The sequence below is a fragment of the Phoca vitulina genome, unplaced genomic scaffold (genome assembly GCF_004348235.1).
Source record: "Phoca vitulina isolate PV1807 unplaced genomic scaffold, GSC_HSeal_1.0 scaffold2, whole genome shotgun sequence".
Lineage (NCBI taxonomy): Eukaryota > Metazoa > Chordata > Mammalia > Carnivora > Phocidae > Phoca > Phoca vitulina.
The window spans coordinates 58,278,245-58,298,569 of record NW_022589705.1 but is presented as its reverse complement, the minus strand read 5'-3'; the positions used below and the strand labels follow the sequence as shown (position 1 = coordinate 58,298,569).

At 53.5% G+C, this 20,325-nt stretch overlaps 1 protein-coding gene across 4 annotated transcripts in view; it reads right to left on the bottom strand.

Annotated features, from left to right (window-relative positions):
• The window catches only part of SSBP3 (single stranded DNA binding protein 3), a 161,832-nt gene that overhangs the window by 41,354 nt on the left and 100,153 nt on the right, over positions 1 to 20,325 (bottom strand). For all 4 annotated transcript variants that reach the window (XM_032428298.1, XM_032428271.1, XM_032428278.1 and 1 more), the window contains one exon: positions 6,864 to 6,953. In XM_032428298.1, coding sequence (XP_032284189.1) covers positions 6,864 to 6,953 — 90 coding nt within the window. The remainder of the gene's footprint in view (positions 1 to 6,863; positions 6,954 to 20,325) is intronic.

The window sequence follows — 20,325 nt, the reverse complement described above, 5'->3', positions numbered from 1 at the left end:
GATACCTTTTCTAATCTAGAGAGTGTTCCACAAACAACTACAAGAGGAGGTCAGACAGTTCCACTTTAGGACCTGAGGGCACTGGCTGGGAGCCTCAAGGGGCAAGGGGGCAGCCACAGGACCACATGTAGGGCCCCCTCCCTTGGAAAGCAAAAGGTCTGACAGGGTAGGAGGCACCTGACATCCTCTCACTATCCCAGTCCGATATAAGCCAGAACCCTGGGCATCCTCCCAGCTCTGCTTCCTCCCGGCTCCCACATCCAGCAAGGGGCTGTGAGCTCAGGGCAGGGAGGTGCAGGCCACTGCACTTAGTCACCACTGCCGCCCAGGGCTTGGCCACCCCCCACCCAGGGGACCACAGCCTGGAATCCACACTTCCACAATGGCAGCCTGCCATAAGCCCAGCCCCTCCAGGCTGCTGGGGGTCTTCCTGGAAGCGGGTCACTCCCCTTAGGAACCTTCCATGGCTCCCCTGTCTTTAAGTTCAAGTCTCTATCCAGGCCTCCTGCCATCCCAAGCTTGCCCCTTTCACACCCATGTCCTGGCCTACTGCCCCCTCTCTCTCCCCACTCACTGGCAACTGCCTCCCGCTCAGGCCTCACTCCTCTATGCCAGCCCCTGAGGGAAGTTTCCCAGATGGACCCCAGGTTAGGCCAGATGCTCCTTCACCTGTCCCCGTGGCACTGGACCCTCGGTGTAATCACTCCCTGCCTCCTCCACCAGATTGTGAGCCCCCCGAGGGCAGGTCCAGGGCTGCCTCTTTCGTCTTCGGTGCTCACCAAGGCTGCGTGATTGGGAGGCCACTGTGGCCTTAGAGACCACGTCTGGCCAACGGACTAAGGGATGACCAGCAAGTCGGCCAGGCCTCACACGGTTTAGGTCCCAGCCTCAGATTGACCATCCATCAAATGGGGACCCATGCCCTTCTCCCCATCAAATCCTCCCTTTGCAGCAGGCTTTGAAAACTACACAAACAAGATGGTTAGCTTCTTCCCAAGCCTCTCCTAGTCCCGCCCTGGCCCTAGTCAGCAGAGAGGTCTTTCCTGCCGTTGCAGCTTTCTGGCAGGAGGAATGGCAGCTCACTGTGTTGCTGCCTGCTTCCCGCCAGAGAGGAAGGCAGGAAATGGACAGCACTCGGCCCAGCTCCTGAGAACTGCCTGAGCTGCTGCCACCGGCAAGCCCGCATTTACTGGGCTTTGATCCTCCCTGGAAACACACCATCCCACCCCAAGGCGCTTAGTCCCCAGGGCTCTCTACTGGGCATCAAGTCTCTACTTGGTTACCACCGGTGCCAAGGAGCTCACTACTTTGTTAAGTTGGCAAGTGGTAGAACTGTCTTCCATACTCAAATTGGCCTCCCTCTTCTTTTCTCTGAAGGATCTGAGATCTAAGGGCTGAAGCCTTGCAGAGGCAGGTCTGAGTATCTTTTTTTTTTTTTTTTAAGATTTCTTTTCTTCTTTAAGTAATCTCTACATCCAACGTGGGGCTCAAACTCACAACCCCGAGATCAAGAGTCACACGCTCTTCCGACTGAGGCAGCCAGGCGCCCCTGGTCTGAGTATCTTCTATATGGCCGAACTTCAGATACTTCAAGTCAGTCATCAGAGCCCTCCTGGGGCTCCTCTCCCAGAGAAACCCCAGCTACTTCTGCGGGAAATGAGGAGAGTACTCCCTATAATCTCAAGAGGAAAGGTCCAAGGTCATGTGTATCTATCTCTCCCTCTTATTTTTGGATCATTTCTAAGGTTTCTGGACTATGCACATCATATGCTTCTCTCCCCTCCCCCACAACTGATGGGGAGGGTTCTCTGGAGGCAGACCTCAGAGGTGGGTGGACTCGGCTAACACTAGGCTAGCATGAATGAGAACTCACCGGAATGGGGGGACATGTCAACCCCGATTGTGCCCCACTACAATGGAAAGTATCTGGGCATGCTGAGAGCAGAATGTGATGAGCTTCTGGTAAAGGGAGCTAGATTCTCCCAAGACTGTCCTTTCCAGAGAAGGCTGTCTTTAGCCCTTTGACGTCTGCTGGGTCTCAGCAATACCAGTCTCCATCCTCAGTGCAGTCGGCCCCCAGGTTCCGGCCACCACAGAGCTGACGGAGCAGGCGCACAGTGAATTGTTCTGGAACACAGATCTGGCTGAGGCATTATCCAGACCAGGGTGCTCCAGTGGCTCCCACTACCTCCGGATGGAGCCCACAGTCCTCCAAAAGGTCCAGCAAACACTGCCAGCACACTCTCCAGCCCCGTCTCCTACTGAGCACCTACCTATCATCCACCTCACTGGGACACCATCCCAGACTGTGTTGCCCCCAGGAAGCCCCTGGGCAGGCAGGCCCCTCTATTTCTTGCCACAGGGCATGGGTTACCCATCAAGTCTCTCTGGTAGGCTGGGTGCTCCTGGGGGCAGACTATGATTGATCAGTTCTGGCCTAGAGTCAAGCCCCCTGCCCTCACAGAGGGTGCTGATCACTATCACTAACCACAGTGCCATCTGCCTCTGGGCCTCCACTCTGCATCTATATATGGAGCCTGGACTCGATCAGGCATGGCAAATACAGAGGTCACATACCACCACTTACATCCCCGTGTTCATGAAAGACGTCGCCCATCAGTGTCTGCTGAGCCCGCACACGGCTTCAGAATCATTCTCAACAGTGTTCCAGCAGCCACCACCAACCCATCAGGGCTGGCGTCTGAACAGAAACGTTGCTTGCTTTTGAGAGAAGATGGCTAGAGTTTCTCTTTCTCCCTCCATCATTTCCCTCCTTTGCTCTTGTTCTCTATTCTCTCTCTAGACAATCAGACGTGTAGCTGACCGCTGTGGAAGAACACTGGGATCCGGGACCAGTGAGCCTGGGCTGAGATTCCGGTTACAGCCCGCAGCTGATAACTCCGCGCAGGTCATTCACCTTTCCCAGTCTCACTCTCCCAATCAGCCATGGCCCCTCTGCAGAAGCACTGTGATCAAAATGAAAGTAAGTTGCATGTCTAAAAACACTACATAACTGAAAACAATCACTGGAATTTAAAACAAAACAAGAACAAAAACAGCCTGTACTCAGTGCTCCCTTCTTCGTGACCCCTGCCCTCCTGCCATTCCCCAGCTCTAGACCTAGAAATCCTCATTGGAGGGTGCCTCCCTTATAACTACCTTAGGGCCAAGGAGCTGGGGGCCCACCCACACCAGCAGGCCTGGCCAAAACTAAGCTGAGTCTGCCAGATGTGCAGCCCAACTGACTTAAGCTGCATGGGGAAAAAAAAAATGCCACTGCTTGCTTATGTAAAATGCATCTGGATCCAAAGCAGAAAATCCAAGTTGGAAAGGTCCTCCGAGACCATCTGGTCCACCCTGCTTCATCTCCTAGTGAGGAAACTGGGGCCCAGAGATGGGGAGCAACTTGCCCAAGGTCACTCAGCAAGTACATGGACAAGCAGGGGACGAGAACAGGTGTCCTCAGGCTATCGTCTTCTGTATCCTTCCCCACTCCAGAACACACCCCTGGACCCTCCAAGCCTGGTCAGAATGAGGACCTAGAGCTTTGGGGCTGGCTGGGCTCCACTCCTGGTAACGTGAGCAACACCAATCAACTCAGTTCAAACATTTGCTGGGTCCCTAGTGCATGCCAGATGCTGGGGATGCCAAGATGAAGGCCGTCTTTCTACAAGGAACGCAGAGAAGTAGAATGTCCTTGCTAAGTTCTACCATAAGCCCAAGAACTCCCAAATACTCCCCAATATTGTGAGGTATGGTCAGGCTGGGTCCTAAACCACCTCTCTGCAAGCCCTCAACTTGCTACCAGACACATCTCATGCCACAGGACCAGGGTTCTGTCTACCTTAGACACCTCAACACCAAATAAGAAAAAGCCAACAGACGGAACCTAACGTGTGGACGGCCACACCTTCTGACCCCAGGAGTAGCCTTGCAGCCTGGCAGTCTAAGGAAGTAAGCCCACCATGTTCCTTTCTGAGGGGCTGGGAGGGGGGGGTAGACAGCTGCTCCCTCCCACCCACCCTGGAGGCCCCACTGGCTTCGAAATTTAGCACCAACTGGGGGCGGAGTCCTGATGTGAAAACTGGGCCGGCCACCGTGGGACGGGATCTGGTCAAAGCTGGGTCAGCCAACCCAGGCTGGCTGTCTTGGTGCAAAGACCCCCCCGCCACAGAGTTGCCCGCCCAGACTATGGCCAAGCAGGGGAAAAAGTGCAATTGTTGGCAGCAGATAAAACCCGATAGCATCTCTATTTCCCTTCTAATATTGGAGTGGCCGCCTGCAAGATAAGTGAGGGGCAGGGCCAGCAATCAATAGCTAATATTCCCATCGTGAGCTGGCCTACTCCGGAAATGGGCAGTTACTACCTCCTTCCAGAGAGATACCCTTTCCCCTCAGCAGTGACCCAGCCTGAGTAGGTCAGCATCACAGCCAGGAAGCACCCTATCCGCCTTCATCTTCATCTGACTGATTAGAAAACAATGTCCTCACCTGAGGAGGGCGTGGAGGGGGACAAAGTCAGCCAAAGTCACCCAGGAAGCAGGAAGCAGAGAGTCCGGGGCACACGGGTCCCTGCTCCATGTCTACCCCCCGCCCCAACTCTTGGTGGCTCATCCTGACTGGGGTTCAGAAAAGACCTCCACTCAAGAGGGTCCAAAAGTTACCTCTGTTTGATGGTGGCTGGAAGTGGCCAAATAAGGACAGGAATCAGTCTGGGCTTTCTGACCACACACCCTTGAACGTCACAGGGGAGGGCCCGAGAAGTATGTCTGGAATTAGGCCTTAACCATGGACAATTATACCAAAGCAGGAAGTTAAGAGCTGCCCACATATCAGGCAGACCTTGCCTTGCCCCAGACTCAGGCCAAAATAGAAGTTAATGAACAACCTATTTAAAAAATACAGCTGGCTATCATCTACCTCTTCCCACCACAGCGGCCTGCACCAGGCACTCAGATGCCAGCAAGTAGCCTCAACAGGCATGCACACAGGTACCCTGGTACCCAGGGCTTTGTCCACCAGGCAGGAAAGCCACAACTGCACTGTATCCAGGGTGCCCATGGCATCGTGTAGGAAGATGTATAAGCCTGGGAAGGAAGGCCCAAGCAGATAGAACACCTGTGGGAAAGACAAGCAACTAGGTATAGAACACCTGTCTACAGTGGCCAGGAAGATGGCTGCCCCTTGGCATGGATGACTGTCTCAGACAGCGGCCCCTGGGCTTCCCCTGTGGGGAAAGAGCAGAAGCCTGTCTGGCTCCTTTCTTTCTTTTGGTTTCCAAGGATCTGAATGTCTCATTCTCTTCCAAGTCTGACCCCTCTTCCCAATGCCTTACCTCAAGCCAAGCCCTGAGCAATGCCTGGTCTGGTCTAACCAAGAGCCTACACACCCCATTTCTGAGGCTGTACCCCTTTCCGCCCCAAGGCAAGGCTCCAGTTTGGGTGTCATGCTAGGAATGTATACAGATATATGTGTGGCCATCCAAAGCCCTCAACCGCCATCCCTACACCCCTCTCACTCGCCCCCACTGCCGTCGCAGTGGTGGGCAACCTGCTCTTTCTGGTTTTGGGGAACGCCCAAATTTCACTGATTCCCTCCTTGGTTAGTAAGCAGCACGTCCAAACCCTTCTCTCCTGGGAGTCAAGATCAACCAAAATGTGAAATCTTACAAGGTAGAAGTGTCACCTAAGTCATCTCCCACCCAGGGAGAAAATCCCCTTAACATTTCTAAGAGGGGTTTGTCCCCCTTTTGCTTAGACGTCTTAGTAACAGGGAGCCCCTGCCTCCCGCAGTCTGCGTCTCACTGCTGGACACACAAGGTGTGAAATTCTGGCTTACACCAAGCAGAAGTCTCCTTGGACTTTGTCTCAGTGCTCCCAGTTTTGAATTCTTAGGCTTCACAGAGAGATCTTGGCCACCTTTTCTATACAAAGTGCTAGCCTTTCAATGGGGTGGGGAACACAGGCAGGTTCTCAAATCCCACCGCAGACAGGTTTGAAGGAATGAAATGTTACACTCAAAGAAGCTCCTTCCAGCCCTGCATGCTGATACCTCTCTGAGATGGCATTCCCCAGTCTCAGCCTGGTTAAAATCGAATGAGCCCTTCCTGCCCCCCCCCCACCAATGCAGGGTACCGCGGAGACAGGAGGAGGAGGCACAGAGGGGCCGGCAGCCACACCCAACCCTGACAGAAGACAAAGCCCCCAGAGGCCGACACAAGGGGTCTTTTGGAGAAGACTGGGCTCTCACCCCACGTGGGACCTGCCCCTGCCTTTGGCGGGCGGAGTGTGGGCGCAGATGCTCGCGGGATGCCGACTGTGATCACACTCGGAAAAAATCAAGTGGTTAACCAGAGGGGAAGGATTCCGAGACCTGCCAGGATGGTGGGTTTTTTGGTTTTTTTAGATTACGCCTAAGGTTTGTAGTTTGGACAGGCAAAGTAAACAGGGACGATGACAGCAGCAACAAAACAGAAACAAAGAACAGTTTACTTGTTTAAAAAAAAAAAAAGCCTTTTGTTATAAAAGACAGCTTCCCACGCGTGGCCTTGGAAGCAGTCCCGTGGCCTCCCCAACCAGGGGCGGGCTGTGTGGTGCCTTCAAAGCTGGTATGAAGAAAACCAGCTCGGGCAGAAGTGACACAGCGCGTGCGGGGGCGAGTGGGGGCTGCCCTCCACCTCTTCTCCCCTCCTCAGGTTTTGGAAGGGGTGGAGAAAGGGACGGGAGGGGTTGGAACCAGCATAAAGCAACTGTATTTAGACCATGGCAAACTGAGCTACTACTTACTTCTCTCTCCCTCCCTCCCACATGCCTGGGCCTGGCCTGGAGCGAAAGGAGCAGGGGACCGAGGGGCCCAGCACGTACCTGAAAGAAACCCGGCGGGATGGGGCCTCCCGGCATCCCATCGTTGGGGGGAATGTTGCCAAGCACGGGGCTCGGGGCGGCTGCCGCACTCTGTGGAGACAAGGAGGGGGAGAGTGAGACGCTGCACCCACCCTAACAGACCCGGAGCTTCCGACCCCTGGCCCCCAGTTCTCCCTGTCTCCCCGCATCCTCCAGAGACCCTCCTCAAACACCACCTTCCCAGGTGTGCCTCTCACTGGGCAAGTGAGGAACTCTCCGAGCCTCTGTTTTCTCATCTCTAAAATGGGAGAACAACATCCACCGCTTCACACACGCATTGCAGAGCACAGCACACGGTGGCTGTTGCTAATGTATGGATGTCCTACCTTAGCCTCTCAGCTGCTTTATGAAGCCCCTGCTGGGCAGCCGAGGTCCTTTATAAATGTTTGTGCCCTCTCCAAGAAGCTGCATGCTGCATGGAGAGCAGACCAATCACTATCCACAACTTAATGAATGAACAGACAGCCCTGTTGGGAAACATCCCTGGAGAGGTCGAAGGAGGGCAGGGGCCTTTTGGGCCCCGTCAGGGTCCTGGGTACCACAGGAGATGGGGTGCGCCGCACAGTGGGGGGACTAGAGGCACTTTTCTTCTTAAATGCTGCTATTCCGGCATTTACCTGGTACATCTGCCTCGGCAAATGCCTCCCGAGGGGTGAACAGACGTCGTTCTCCCCAGCCTGGCCTCCTTCCAGACAATCTGTGTCCCACCTGCCATGTGGTCAGCATGTCTGAGCCAGGGCCCGCACGCACACAGGCAGGGTGAGGCTGATGGGGCAAGTTATGTGCCCCCCTCCCGGGCTGGTGCCCTGCACACACGCCCCTCCCCGCCCAGGCACTCCTCCTGCAGGACCCCCCACTCCCGCCTCAGTGTCACCAACCTCACACACATCCCCTACTGAGAATTTGAGACTCAATCACTAATCGCCTCCCAGGGGTCTGACCGGTTCTCCGGGACAAGAGTGAGCCCCCTGGGGTCAGGAAACAGAACGCCTCTTTTTCTCTTACAAATGCAGCAGAATTCACTTCTTCCCTTTCCTCAGCCAGGAAATAGGAACCAGAACTCCTAACTTCCAACTTTGATAGAAGGAAATGAGGTAATGTGTGAATCCCATGGACACACGACCTGTAGCAAGATGAACCCCTGGGGTCCCATGCATCTGGACTCCAGTGCTGTTACCTGTACTAGCAACAGAGGGCCGGGGGCAAGCCACTTGGCTTTCCCGCCCCAGTTTCCTGTACGAAGTGGGGATTGCTGTTGTCCTGCCTGCTCATCAGGGTTGTGGAGGATTATGGGACAGGATGGGCTGTGTTTGTGAACTGGGAAAGCTTGGTAATCTGGAAGCAAGGAGGGCTCAATAGGGGCAGGCACTGGGTGTCTTAACAGACCCAGCCAAAGAGACTAGGTAGGGTGGGGATGGGCTGGCCACACTAGCCCAGCATCTCAAAATGCTTCTGCCTACCGACAGGCAACCCTCTCTGTAATTAAAGAGATTCCGCCAACCATCCTGTCATGTGTTACAAGCATCCCCAAACATCATGAATGAGGTCTTCCCACCTTCCCGGGTGAGAGCCCCACTCAGGAGGAGGAGGGGCCAGCCTGCCTCTGCTAGCCCCCTCCCCTCACCCCAGCACCATCTGGGTAAGGGCTGCCTGGGGGAGTACGCCAGGCTATCCATTAGCTGCACTGTTTGTCTGTGGTTGGTGGTTCTGTGGAAATGCAACTTTTCAGGATTTACAGCCAACAATCATTCCTCGGAAGCAGGGGCAGGAAAGTTTGAAAGAAAAATCAGAGTGAGGTAAACAGGCACCCACATCTTCAAGTTCCGTCAGAGACCAGTCTTACATTGAACTCTTTAATCTTTCAGGAACTTACTTTGGTACAGAATATAGATTTTACTCCGAAGGCAGCGGCCTCAGTACGACTTTGCCCCACTCATCTGAAAATCGGAGGCAAAATCCTTACAAATTCTGAGCTTTTAAATTCTGTCCTACATCTCTATCATTCCATTGCCATGATTGGAGTTTCACCGTGGATCTCACTTTCTCCTCCAGTTCTTCAGTGGAAGTTTTCTGGCTCATTTTCACCTACCTATCCCTCCAAACATCAGATCATTTATAAAAGTCACCCTCCTACCGAAAGAAAAAAGTTCATATACGTGTAACACACACAAATAGACACACATCGATGCATACATGTACAGTATATGTACATATACGTATATGTACAAATCTGGAGGAGAAATGCCATCTTTCTCAAACAGAGGTGACCTCCCAGGACATGGTCTTTCCCCAATTACTCACACCTCCGTGCAAGTCGCAGTTGAGCGGGGGGGGGACGTGCCAACAACAACAATTAGCAGGTAGGCGGGAGTGGGCAACATGAGGAAAACCAAAACCCGGTATTGCTAAAACTAAATGTTTTATTCAACAAATGTGGCACCGACTTATCTGTGGGACGAGGACGGGAAGATGGAGCTTCTGACTGGGGAGGCCCTGGGTGGTGTGCCTGGCAGGAGCCATTGGGCCTGATGCTAGAAACAGGTTGGGTCCTCCCGGCCACCCCCCGGCCCTATCTATCCCTGAACCCCCAGGTGGCCTCTGAGGTGGACACAAGCACCCCCGCCTGACAGACGGAGACACAAACGTCTGCGTGAGGAGAAAGGGCTCAAGACAGCCCTCTCCCCGTTTGTCCTCCTCTGTCTGAATCTACTCCTCTCCAGCCTTCAACCCAGAACCATGCTCTGTTTTTACAGAAAGATCTGGAAAGTCTCACCAACTTGATTCTTTAAATTAGCACTTATCATTTAGTATACAACACAGCAAAGGAAAAAGAAAATTAGCCACCGTGTTTTGTTAAAGAATGTCAAGAGCACTCTCCCTTCTCATTACATGGCCAAAGAAAACATGAGTTTTTAATGAGTCTAATATTATATAGACATAACATTATTTAACCAATTTAATTAACAGGCATTACATCGGTGTTTGCTACCTTGGTAGTTACAAAATGGTACCTCTCTAGTATTCGGACCTATTTTTTGGATCACTACCTTTTGAAATGGGTCTACGCTGGCCACTTGCAGATCTACTTTTATGGGAAGATGTTCATGTCCCTTGCTATTTGTACATTTGACTCTTTCCTTGGTGATATATAAGAGCTCTTTATATTTTAAGGATATCACATAAGGATATCTTAGAATTAAAAAAAAAAAAAACTTTTAAATGGAAATTTGAACCCAGGAGCATGACTTACAAGGCTCCCTCCCTCCGAGATCTCATTTCCCTACAAAATCAGAAGTGAGTCCATGGTTCTAGGAACTGTGGGTGGGTGGGTGGTCCATGGTCCTTTGAGTGTCAGGGCTGGGATAACTGTGGTTCCAGAACATGGATGGTGCAATTCTCTGACATCTGGGTGGAGGACAGATCTCTGCTAGCCTCCAGTGAAAAGAAAGCCATGTTGGCAGTGATTAAGGTAGCAGGAAGCCGAGGAGACAACTTTTATCATTCAAAGCCTCATCCGGCAGCAAAAATAAGCAAAATAATTAACCTGAATTGTGATGGTTACTGCTATTTGATTATGAAGGAAATATGTGCTCATAAGGGAAAACTTGAAAAGGACGGAAAAGTATGAAGAAGCAAATGAGAAGCAGCAATGGGTGTTAACAGGGCAACAAAAGGGTTAAGTGCTAACTGTGGTTCACAAAACCCAATCCACCAGACCCCCTCCTCCCACCCCCACACCTGCCAGCAGGGGCTGTTTTACCCATCTCTGAGATGTGAGGCATACAGCAGGTGTTCAATAAATGATTACGACTTTTATTATTCAAAGACCTGCTCAAACCTGGCCTTCTGGAGCCAGGCCTTTCTGGATTGCTAGGAATTGGCCTCTCCCTGCGGTTTCCAGCTTTGAGTTAGAGCTCCATTAAGGCACTCAGCAAAGCGTCTCATGTGAGTTTTCTCTAAAAACACAAAACCCAAACCAAAAAGCCCCTGACGTTCACCGAGGCCTACAGCTGTCGGGGCTGTGGTGGGTGCAGGGGATGGAACCCTCCCACTGGAGCAGGGCAGTAAAGAGCACTGGATTCTGAAGCCAGAGACCTCCCTGTGGGCCCTTGCTGGGAGCCTCAGTTTCCCCCCGCGTCCAATGGCAGGGTTAGATAGGACAATCTCTGGGGCCCTTCTTCTAAGCTGCTCTTCCCAGCCCAGTCCACACACTCAGGGGGGCAGGGACTGGAAAGGGCAGCTCATGCATGAACAGGAGGACAGTCCTCTTTCCAGAGGACTCTGAATTTTAACTCTTCTCTGTTCACTACAGAACACTTAAGAGATCAAAGATTAAAAACCACCCAGAAACCTCTTTGTTATCAGAGACATCTGAGCTCGCCCCACCCGGGCCCTCCTCACTCACATTTATCTATATATGCATACACACATGGACTAAAAAAAGCAGAATCAAATCAGGCATGCAGTTTGGTAACTCATGCATTTTTTAAAAAACTAACTTAAAATTCTTTTCTAAATAGAAAACAGGCCTTGCACCGGGTGGCGTGGCCCACTGCAGCCAGCTGCCTCCTCTAAGACTCGGGGGTCACAGTCAATGTGCAAAGCTCAAGGTGCCTTCAGACAACTGCTCGAAGCTCTTCAAGGTCCCCAGCCAAGTACTGTATTTTTGTTTGTGGCCTGGAAACCTTCCAAGGAGGACCAATCCCACAACCCTCTCCCTAAAGAGTAGGGCTTCTTTACGATCCCATGGTGGTTACACAGCCAGCCGGGTCCAGGGCTCACTGCAACGCCTCAGCCTGCCCGCGTGCTCCAGTCCCAGGCCGGCTGGTCTCACACATGCCCTCCAAAGACAGGCATCCCGCACTAGCAGATCTGCTTTTCAGTAATGACCCCCACCCCCTTGCCAGTGCTGAGCATCCCAATGCACCCTTGACTAACCCACCCAACACCCATAGAGTACAAACTCATGTGGCAAGTCCCAGACGTGGTGCTGGGCCCTTTCCTCGCTCCGTAGCAAGAAGTCCCCTGTGGCTCCAGGAACAGCAGGGTCAGTGCAGAGGAACCAGGAGACAAACTCCCAGGAGGCTCCCACCTCGTATCTCCCAGTATGTTGTAGTAGGTGATAAGTGCTCACGCTTCCTTCCAGAAGTGTGGGTCTGGGGGATGCTCCCTGCAAGGTATTCTCTTCCAGCCCCGACCCTGAGAACCCCAGTTATCCTCACTCACAAACTAGCATGCCCCCCCTTGCACCCATTTTCACGCTCTCTTTTTTTTTTAAGATTTTATTTATTTGAGAGAGAGAGAGCAGAGGCAGAAGTGAAAGAGAGCAGAGTGAGAGGCAGAGGCAGAAGCAGACTCCCTGCTGAGCACAGAGCCCGATGCGGCACTCGATCCCAGGACCCCGGAATCATGACCTGAGCCAAAGGCAGACACTTAACCGACTGAGCCACCCAGGCGCCCCCCATTTTCACTCTTTTAAAATGATCCTTGGGGCACTTGGGTGGCTGTCGGTTAATCGTCTGACTCCTGGTTTCGGCTCAAGTCATCTCGGGGTTCTGAGATCAAGTCCCGCGTCAGGCTCCACACTCAGTAGAGTCTGCTTGGATTTCTCTCTCCCTCTTCCTCTGCCCCTCCCGCTCATGCGTGTTCTCTCTGTCGTAAATAAATAAATAATCTTTAAAATAAATAAAAATAGAAATAAAACTGGTCCTTTGCACACAAAGCCCCTAGAAAATGGAATAAAACCAAATGCGCAGAGTGAACCGCAAGGCTCCGGCCAGCTTGGCCAACCTCTCCTTATTTACAAGGCTGCAAAATGGAACTCTGTTCTGCAATTCCCCTCCCTCCTCGCCCCACCCCAATACTCAGGCCTCGGCATGTAGCAGCATAGAGCCCACACACAAAGCCACCAAGTACAGCCTTTCTCAACTGAAACTCAACACAGGCCATGTGGCCAAGCACGCAGGACGCCACAGGGTGTGTGGCATATGGCTGGGTGCACGCAGCTGGGAAAGAGAGGTCACTTAGAGGAGTGAAGGCAGCCACCTCCTTGAGAAGGGTAAGTGAGAAGCGAAGGTCTTTGTGGGACGCTTGTGTCTGGGAAAGGAGGGATACTTGCACGGGTATCATCAAGACAGAGGCTTCAGCAATCTGTGCAAGATACTGGAGTGACCTGGGGCCCTCTGAGCTGAGCTTCCTAGTGGAAATGTTCACCTTAGCACGACAGATGAGCCAAAGATGTTGATGAGGGAGTGGGGAGAATGTCATCACCCAGACAGAAAGGCCAAGACAGAGAGAAGTGAGGGCAAAAAAGGGAAAGGTACAGGAAGAGGCCTCTTGGTTCTATGCACAGACCACAGAAGAGAATCGGTTCTGGAGAACAGGGGCTCTAATTCTGCAGCTTGGAGAAAACACAGAGCTGTTGCTACGTGAAGAGACAGAACCAGCTGGCATTAAAAATAGGTTCAGATGACACACGGGAGCGAATGACACAGGATCCCTGCCTCCAAATAGCCAGGGGGCTGTCACATGGAAGGAGGAGTGGACCTGCTCTCTTGGTGCCAAGGTATGGCTCTGGGTCCAGCGGTAGATGCACCCAGCTACAAAAAGCTTTTCCAGATCTGAGCATCAGAGTGAGCTGCCTCAGGGAGTGGTGCACTTGGGGTGGCTCATAGCTGGGACACAGCAAGAGCGTACTACAGATCTGAAGATGTGGGCTTGAACTCTGCTCTCCAACTCAGAGCCATGCCGACTGTCTTAGCCTCAGTTTCCCCTCTGTTACCTACCACTGCCTGTTGCTGCATGGGGATTATTAGGATAGAAGAGCCCTCAAGTGAGGGCTCCCCCTCTGGCTGCTAACCACCGTGTGACCTGGGCGAGCCTTCCTGCCCCTGGCCTCTGCTCAGCTCCAAACGAGGCAGCTGAGGTCCTGCAGTTTCATGAAACAGTGGGCATCTCACTGAGCTCTCAGCTGAGCAACCGGAAAAGAGGCCACGTGTAGGCAGAAAAGGCCCTGATCTGCCACAGCCAGACCATCAGGCCCAAGGGAGAGCTGTCCTGACACCGGAGCTTGTTCCCAAGTCTCCTGGGTGAGGGGGTCAATGCCGGGACGTGGAGAAGGACGCGGAAAGAAGCAACTGCCTTTCATCCTGACCCCAGAGATCAGGAGAGGGGAGGGTGTGACTGACTCTTCAACATCCCCGCCACAGAGTCGTTTCTGTTTACCAGTAAGGAAACTGAGGCACAGAGAAGCACATGATCATGAGTGGCTCTAACTTTAGTCTCCCTATCCCTCCACCCCCTCCCCCAGTCTTGGGTCCAGAAACCCAAAGACAGTCTCCCCACTGACCCTGCAGGAGAGTTCTGTATGCTTTTTGACACTTATGAAAAGAAACAGCAGATCATTACAAACATGAGGCAAGCACAATGCATTCTCTGCATTTGGGATCATCTACGTGTTTTGCTCTTCCCCCTAAATAGACTGACCTAACCCTGCTCCTTCCAGCAAATAGTTGACAGAGTTGGCCTTCAGCAAGGGGTGTGGTGAGGGTGTGTGTGTGTGTGTTGGCCTTCAGCAAGGGGTGTGGTGAGAGAGTGTGTGCGTGCGTGTGTGTGTGTGTGTGTGTGTGTGTGTGTTTTGGCCTTCAGCAAGGGGTGTGGTGAGGGGTGTGTGTGTGTGTGTGTGTGTGTTGGCCTTCAGCAAGGGGTGTGGTGAGGGTGTGTGTGCGCGCGCGCGCGTAGGACTGCACGAACCTGCTGAAGAGTCCGCTGGATCTAATTGGCAAATTACCCTGGGAAGAGAAGGAGAAACAATGTAGGTGGGAGCTTAAAAAGGTTACGAGTGCTTTGCACACGTTGGACGCGCTCAGCGCACACTTGCTCCCGGGGATGCGAGGTGCCTGCCAGGGCGGCAGATGACAGTGCAGAGCTCTGCCCTCAAGGTCTGGAGGATGAAATGAGCTGCGGTGACAGCGAACTGAGGGGTGTGGGAAGGTGCAACGGGCGGGCACAGTGAGGCGGGGATTAGTGGGATCAGGGAGGCTTTATGGAAGAGGTGGCACTCAAGCCAGGGCCTTAAAGGACGGCAGGACTCGAAGATGCGGGTGGTGATACGGAGGTGAGAGATTACTGCTGTCATCTCAACCCTCCCCCGGAGCTAGGCCTCTGACAGCCGCTCCTTCAGAGCGCAGATCCCGCCAAGCCTCCACCTCGTCAGAGCCCCATCCAAGCCTGGTTTCAGGGGCGCGGATACTGGGGCTGGGCCGGACTCACTTCCCTCCTCCACGGGGTGCGGGGTGGGGGTGGGGGCAGGCTCTTCTGCAGGAGGGGAGTCAGCCACCCACCGCCGTGGCTGGCTGAGCTGGCCCAGTTTCTCCCCCAGTCTTCCCAACAACCTGGTCGGGACTCCAGCTGAGGCCATCAAGGGATTTGTCCAGGGTCCCACAGCTCAGAAGGGCAGAACTGGAGGTCACGCCCAGATGTGCTAAAACCAGAGCCCAATTCTCGGCCGCATCCCGGCTTCTCCGGTCTCAGTTCCGAAGCTGATGCTTAAAGATGGTCACCTGGGAACAGAGAGGTCAGGGCTCGAGGCCCAGCCCTTCCGCTCTCCAGGAGCCCTTCACGGTCATCTGTAAAGGGGGAGCCCTCTGTCTTGCAGGGCATGGGGAACTTAAATAGGACTCTCAGGCGATGGGTTGAGGCCGAGACAGGTGATCCGTGAGCAGAAGCCCCTGCACCAGCAACAGAGCACCAAGGCAGACAACAGACACACTGAGTTTCATGATTCTGTGAACACAGAGCAGGCCAGGGAAGGAAAGGGGGTCACGGCTGTCAGAGGACACCTTCTGCTCAACAGAAGCCACTCTTCTGAGCAGTGGCCTCTTTCTACCCCATGTTAGAGAAATAGGATTTCATTTTTTAGAAAATGAAACAAAGGCACTCCAGTCAGGACATTTCCAGAAGGAGAACTGGCTTCCTTCCCGGTGCTGAGAAGGCCATGGCCACCATCCCACCGGGCCTTGCCCATCCATCCCAGGGAGCACCCAGCTTCTTCCGGGAATTGGATCAAAGGGTACCGTTTGTGTAAGAGGTGGAACCTCACATAATTAATACCTGGCTATACTGTGGCTGCCAGCCAGGGCACCCTCCTCCATGTGCAAACACCTCCCCGGTCGGGCCACACAGAGCAGGGCGCGGGTTCCAGGCGTGTACCCGCAAGACAGGGGAAATTAAGGGCGAGAGGTGCCCCCACAAATGAACAGTAGAGAGTGGATCAGCAGCATGCTATTTGTACAACACTGATTCTCTTCTTAAAGAGAGATGAGCTTCGTGGCCTGGGTTTACACCATTAACAACACACACACACACACACACACACACACACACACACAGTCTTAAAGGAGCTACTTACAACCGCAAACATGTCATAGTAGGCCAGTGACAGCTCCTTAACAAGAACACTGGCAGTTGCCTCTGCAAAGCGGAAAATTCCCTGGCGTGGACCCACACACACGCTCAGTTCCAATGACAACTTAATCCTGCCAGGACTGAGGTGTGCGGAGAACAAAAAAAAAAAAAAAAAAAAAAAAAATCGCCTGCTTCTAGAAACTTTTAAGTTTAAAAGAAATCATTTAAAGGCATGACCCTCAGAACATCTTTCAAAAATGGGAGCCCACACTTTGCTGGGCTGGCACCAAATTTAGCGGGGACAGAGTCACTTGCCCTCGGCTCATCCCCTGCTGTGACAGGACGAACGTGCAGTCTATAAAGTTCGCTGGGGTCCCCCGCTATCAAGGCCAGAGAAGCGGACACTGGGCCAGGGAGGGCGCGTCAAGGCGGGGGCCTGGCGGGAAGCCGGTGAGTAGCCCACCACTGCGGTCTGCACGGCCGGTGCACAGGCTCAGAGCTGAGCAGATGCCACCTACGCCTTTAAAGCATGCACTAATTGCGCTAATTTAGCTAACAGTCTCTGTTTCGTCCCCCACCCCAGTCAACCAGCATCCTTTGGTACTGCTGGAGAGATGCAAGCTGTTGGCTTTAGTGTTATTTTGTCAGCCATTAAACAATTCATCGGAGTCATTAATTGATTTATTACTGCTGCCTGCTCAGAGGGTTTAGCAAATAGAGAATGATGTAGGTCACAACGCAAAGGAAATTGGACCAAACAACACCATGAGAAGCTGGGCACTGAGTGTGCCGCTGTCCGCTCGGGCAGCCCTCCATGTCCAGCTGTCAGATGGGGGGACAGCAGAGCTGGCTCTCCTGCCTGAACTCCGGGTGCCAGACTGCCTCCTGCTCAAGCGCTGGTGCTGCCAAAGCTGTGGAAGGCAGAGAACCTTGTCCAGAGGCCCCTGGCAGCTGGGCCCCAGGCACCTGCCAGGCACAATCACCAGCAACCGAGTAAGCGGCGGGGAGGGAAGCACTGGCCCCCACCCAGTGGGTGCTGTGTTGCAACCAATGGCTGGCCTGTGTGTCAGCCCTCCAGGCCACTGGGGAGGCCAGGGAGAGGCCCCCAGCCAGGGCTCTACTCCTCTGGAGGTAACAGGCTCCGGCCACACTCTCTCTGTCCCTGCACTGCCCACAGGAGTGCCGGGACAGCAACAGCTGTCTCCTGACACCTGGCCCTTCAGGACTTCTCTCTGACCCTCGCAACAGTCCTAGGAGGTAGGTGGTATTACCGTCCCTGTGCTGGCGATGAAAACAAGCAGTTACACAGCAGGCCAGGGAGCAGCAGTCCTGGGCATCGAACCCGGGTCCACCTGACTTCAAAGTCCACATTCCCTCCCCCTCTATCACACCCCTTAGCTGACGCCTTGACAAGAACCCCAACCCCAACTAGCTGGGTGAACGAGAGCAGAGCAGCCCCCTTCTTCTCAGAGCCCCCGGTGCCTCCTCTATAAAGGGACAGAGTTAAGGTGGGGGAGCCCTGAGGCTCCGGGGCGGGGGGGGACGGGACTGCAGGACTCAGTTCTTCCCACCGCCCCAGCGGCGCTGGCCCATGGGGGGATGCCGATGGCCTGGCCATGCTGCCAACACAGATCACACCGCCCAGTGCCCACTTCCTGCTGTGAATGCTCCTCATGCTGGGAGTGAGCCCTCCCATGGTGGCCCCTGCTGCCCTACCTGCCCTTCAAGCCCCAGCCTAAATGCAGCAGGTCTGGGAAGCCTCCCCAGGACCTGGCCGGGCACCCAGGAGTGCACGATGAAGGTCTGCGGCACTGGATCAGTCCAGAGAGAAGTAACTCTCATCCTGCCCTGCTCCCAATTCCCGGGCTTGTGAGCAAACACAAGGGAGGTGTTGAGATGAGGGGAACTAGAATGGTCATTTTCCAGAAATGTTAACACTCCCAACAAGAGGATAACAGGGTCACGATTCTGTGTATGGGGGTGGGAAGGGCGGGGTACAGGTCTCTATCTCTAAAGCAGGAAAGGTAAACGCTCTGACACCTTGTGTCCCTAAGGAACCAAACCCAGCTGGTCTGGTTGACTCAAATTCTGTGATTACAGGAATCAGCCCCTCAAAGACACGCCACACGCCCACCCTGCTCAGTGGAACAGAGCCCACCCTAGCAAGCTTTCAGAGGCCCTCAGAGGGTGATTATTTAGTTTGCTTCAAAAGAGATGCAGAGGGGCTGCCGAGTCAGGTCAGGTGTCCAGCAAGAGCGGGTCGTCTTCAGTCCTCGATTCAGCCCCAACCCGCAGAGCTCAGTCTGGGGCCTGCTGACGACCCGTGGAGCGCTCGAGGGCAAGGCAAGGGGGCCCTCTTCAGAGCTCCCCCACAAAGAGGTCTACAGATATTTGTTGTATGTCTATCAGGTGTACAAAGCACGGCTCTCTTGCTAGCATTGCCCTGTAACGGGTCCAGTGCATCCCAGAACACATATCTCTCAGGATCCTAGTGAGAAACCTGCTAACAGGGTGGGGCCAGGAGCCCAGCCTGGAAGGACCAGAGATGACCTAACCGGTCAAAGGCTTCTAGGGGACAGAGGAGTTTATCTACTGAGAATTCGGACCCAAACTTGGCTTCTGAGACAGACCCAGGATTTCCCATAGAGGTGGTCTACCCCTACCCCATACGGCACTTGAAAGCACAAAAGAAGGTCTTTATAGAGACATGCATCAGGGTCCAACAAGTGAGATGCTTGAAGTCCCGTGGAGAAAGAATCACCTACTGTCACACACCCGTATTTAGGATTCCAGCTCACAAAGGCCTTTCCTTCACCCGTATTTCCCTGATGCGCACGCCCAACTGTCCTCTGCACAGGTTGGTCCCTCTCTCTGGACCTCTCCACCACGCTCTCTCCCGAGGTGATGCCTCTCCGTCCTTTATGTGTTCTTCATCACAGTACTTGTCACATCTGACTGTTAATTCCTTATTAAATTGGCCAGCTGTCCTCCCAGGGACAGGGGCAAGAATGGTGTACATAGCACAGACAAGGTGCTGGCTCAGTAAATATTTTTTGGATGAATAAAGTCCTTGCAGAAATCCTGCTTTTCAAGAATAACCACCATGTCTACAAAGTCAAATTCTAAGGCTAACTCAGCCACCTACTAACTTACCATTTGGCTATATCCATACAACTACTCTAAACAACACATATACACACACACCCACCACCACCCCCACCCCCACCCCCACCACCACTGTACCCAGCCTGTCTTAGGACACACTGCTCCCCCTCTGCCTGTAAAACCCAAGCTTCGGGCATTCAGAAAACCTGGTTGCCGCTGCTGCTTGGGCCTTGCTGGCAAATGGCTTGGGCAGGCCACTTGTCCTAGAGTTACCGGCCAGGCCAGTAGAATGGGATCATCTTTATACCTCTCCTCCCAAGACAGCTATGAACTAGCTAAAGCTAACATCTGGGCAAAGCATTGGTAGTTGTGAGGCAATGACAGGAAGCAGGGTGGCCTCAGGGAGCTAAACTCCCACTGCCATTCCCGCTTTGGAAGAAGTAGAGACTGGGCCCCGTGGGCTGGGTGCAGTGAACGGATTCGAGTGGTCTTTATGCATCTGGCTAAGATCTGGCTGCCTAGCTCAGCCCTCTTGGCCAAGCCTCCCTTCCACCTCCAAACCAAAGCCTGTTGGTTATTCTCAGAGAGGCTGGATGCCCTGGTTCTCCACCTCCCTGAAGACAGATGTCTGCTCCACTGACCAAGGAGCCTCTTTTTCCATAGGCTTCTTAATGGGGCGGAGAGAACCTGCCTACTACCTTTGGGGCTGGGGGACATCCAAGGTGGGAGGGGCGCCTCCTGGGCCTGGCTGGAAGCTGAGGAGGACAGCAAGGCAGAGGTCCCATCCTAAGACGCCTTTCTCCATGTCCCACAAAATGCATCCCGCAGATAGGAATCCTCTGTCAATGAGGGCTACCCTTCACAGCTGGACCCGCCAAACCACAGGTTTCTGAGAGACAAGGTTCCTGTGATT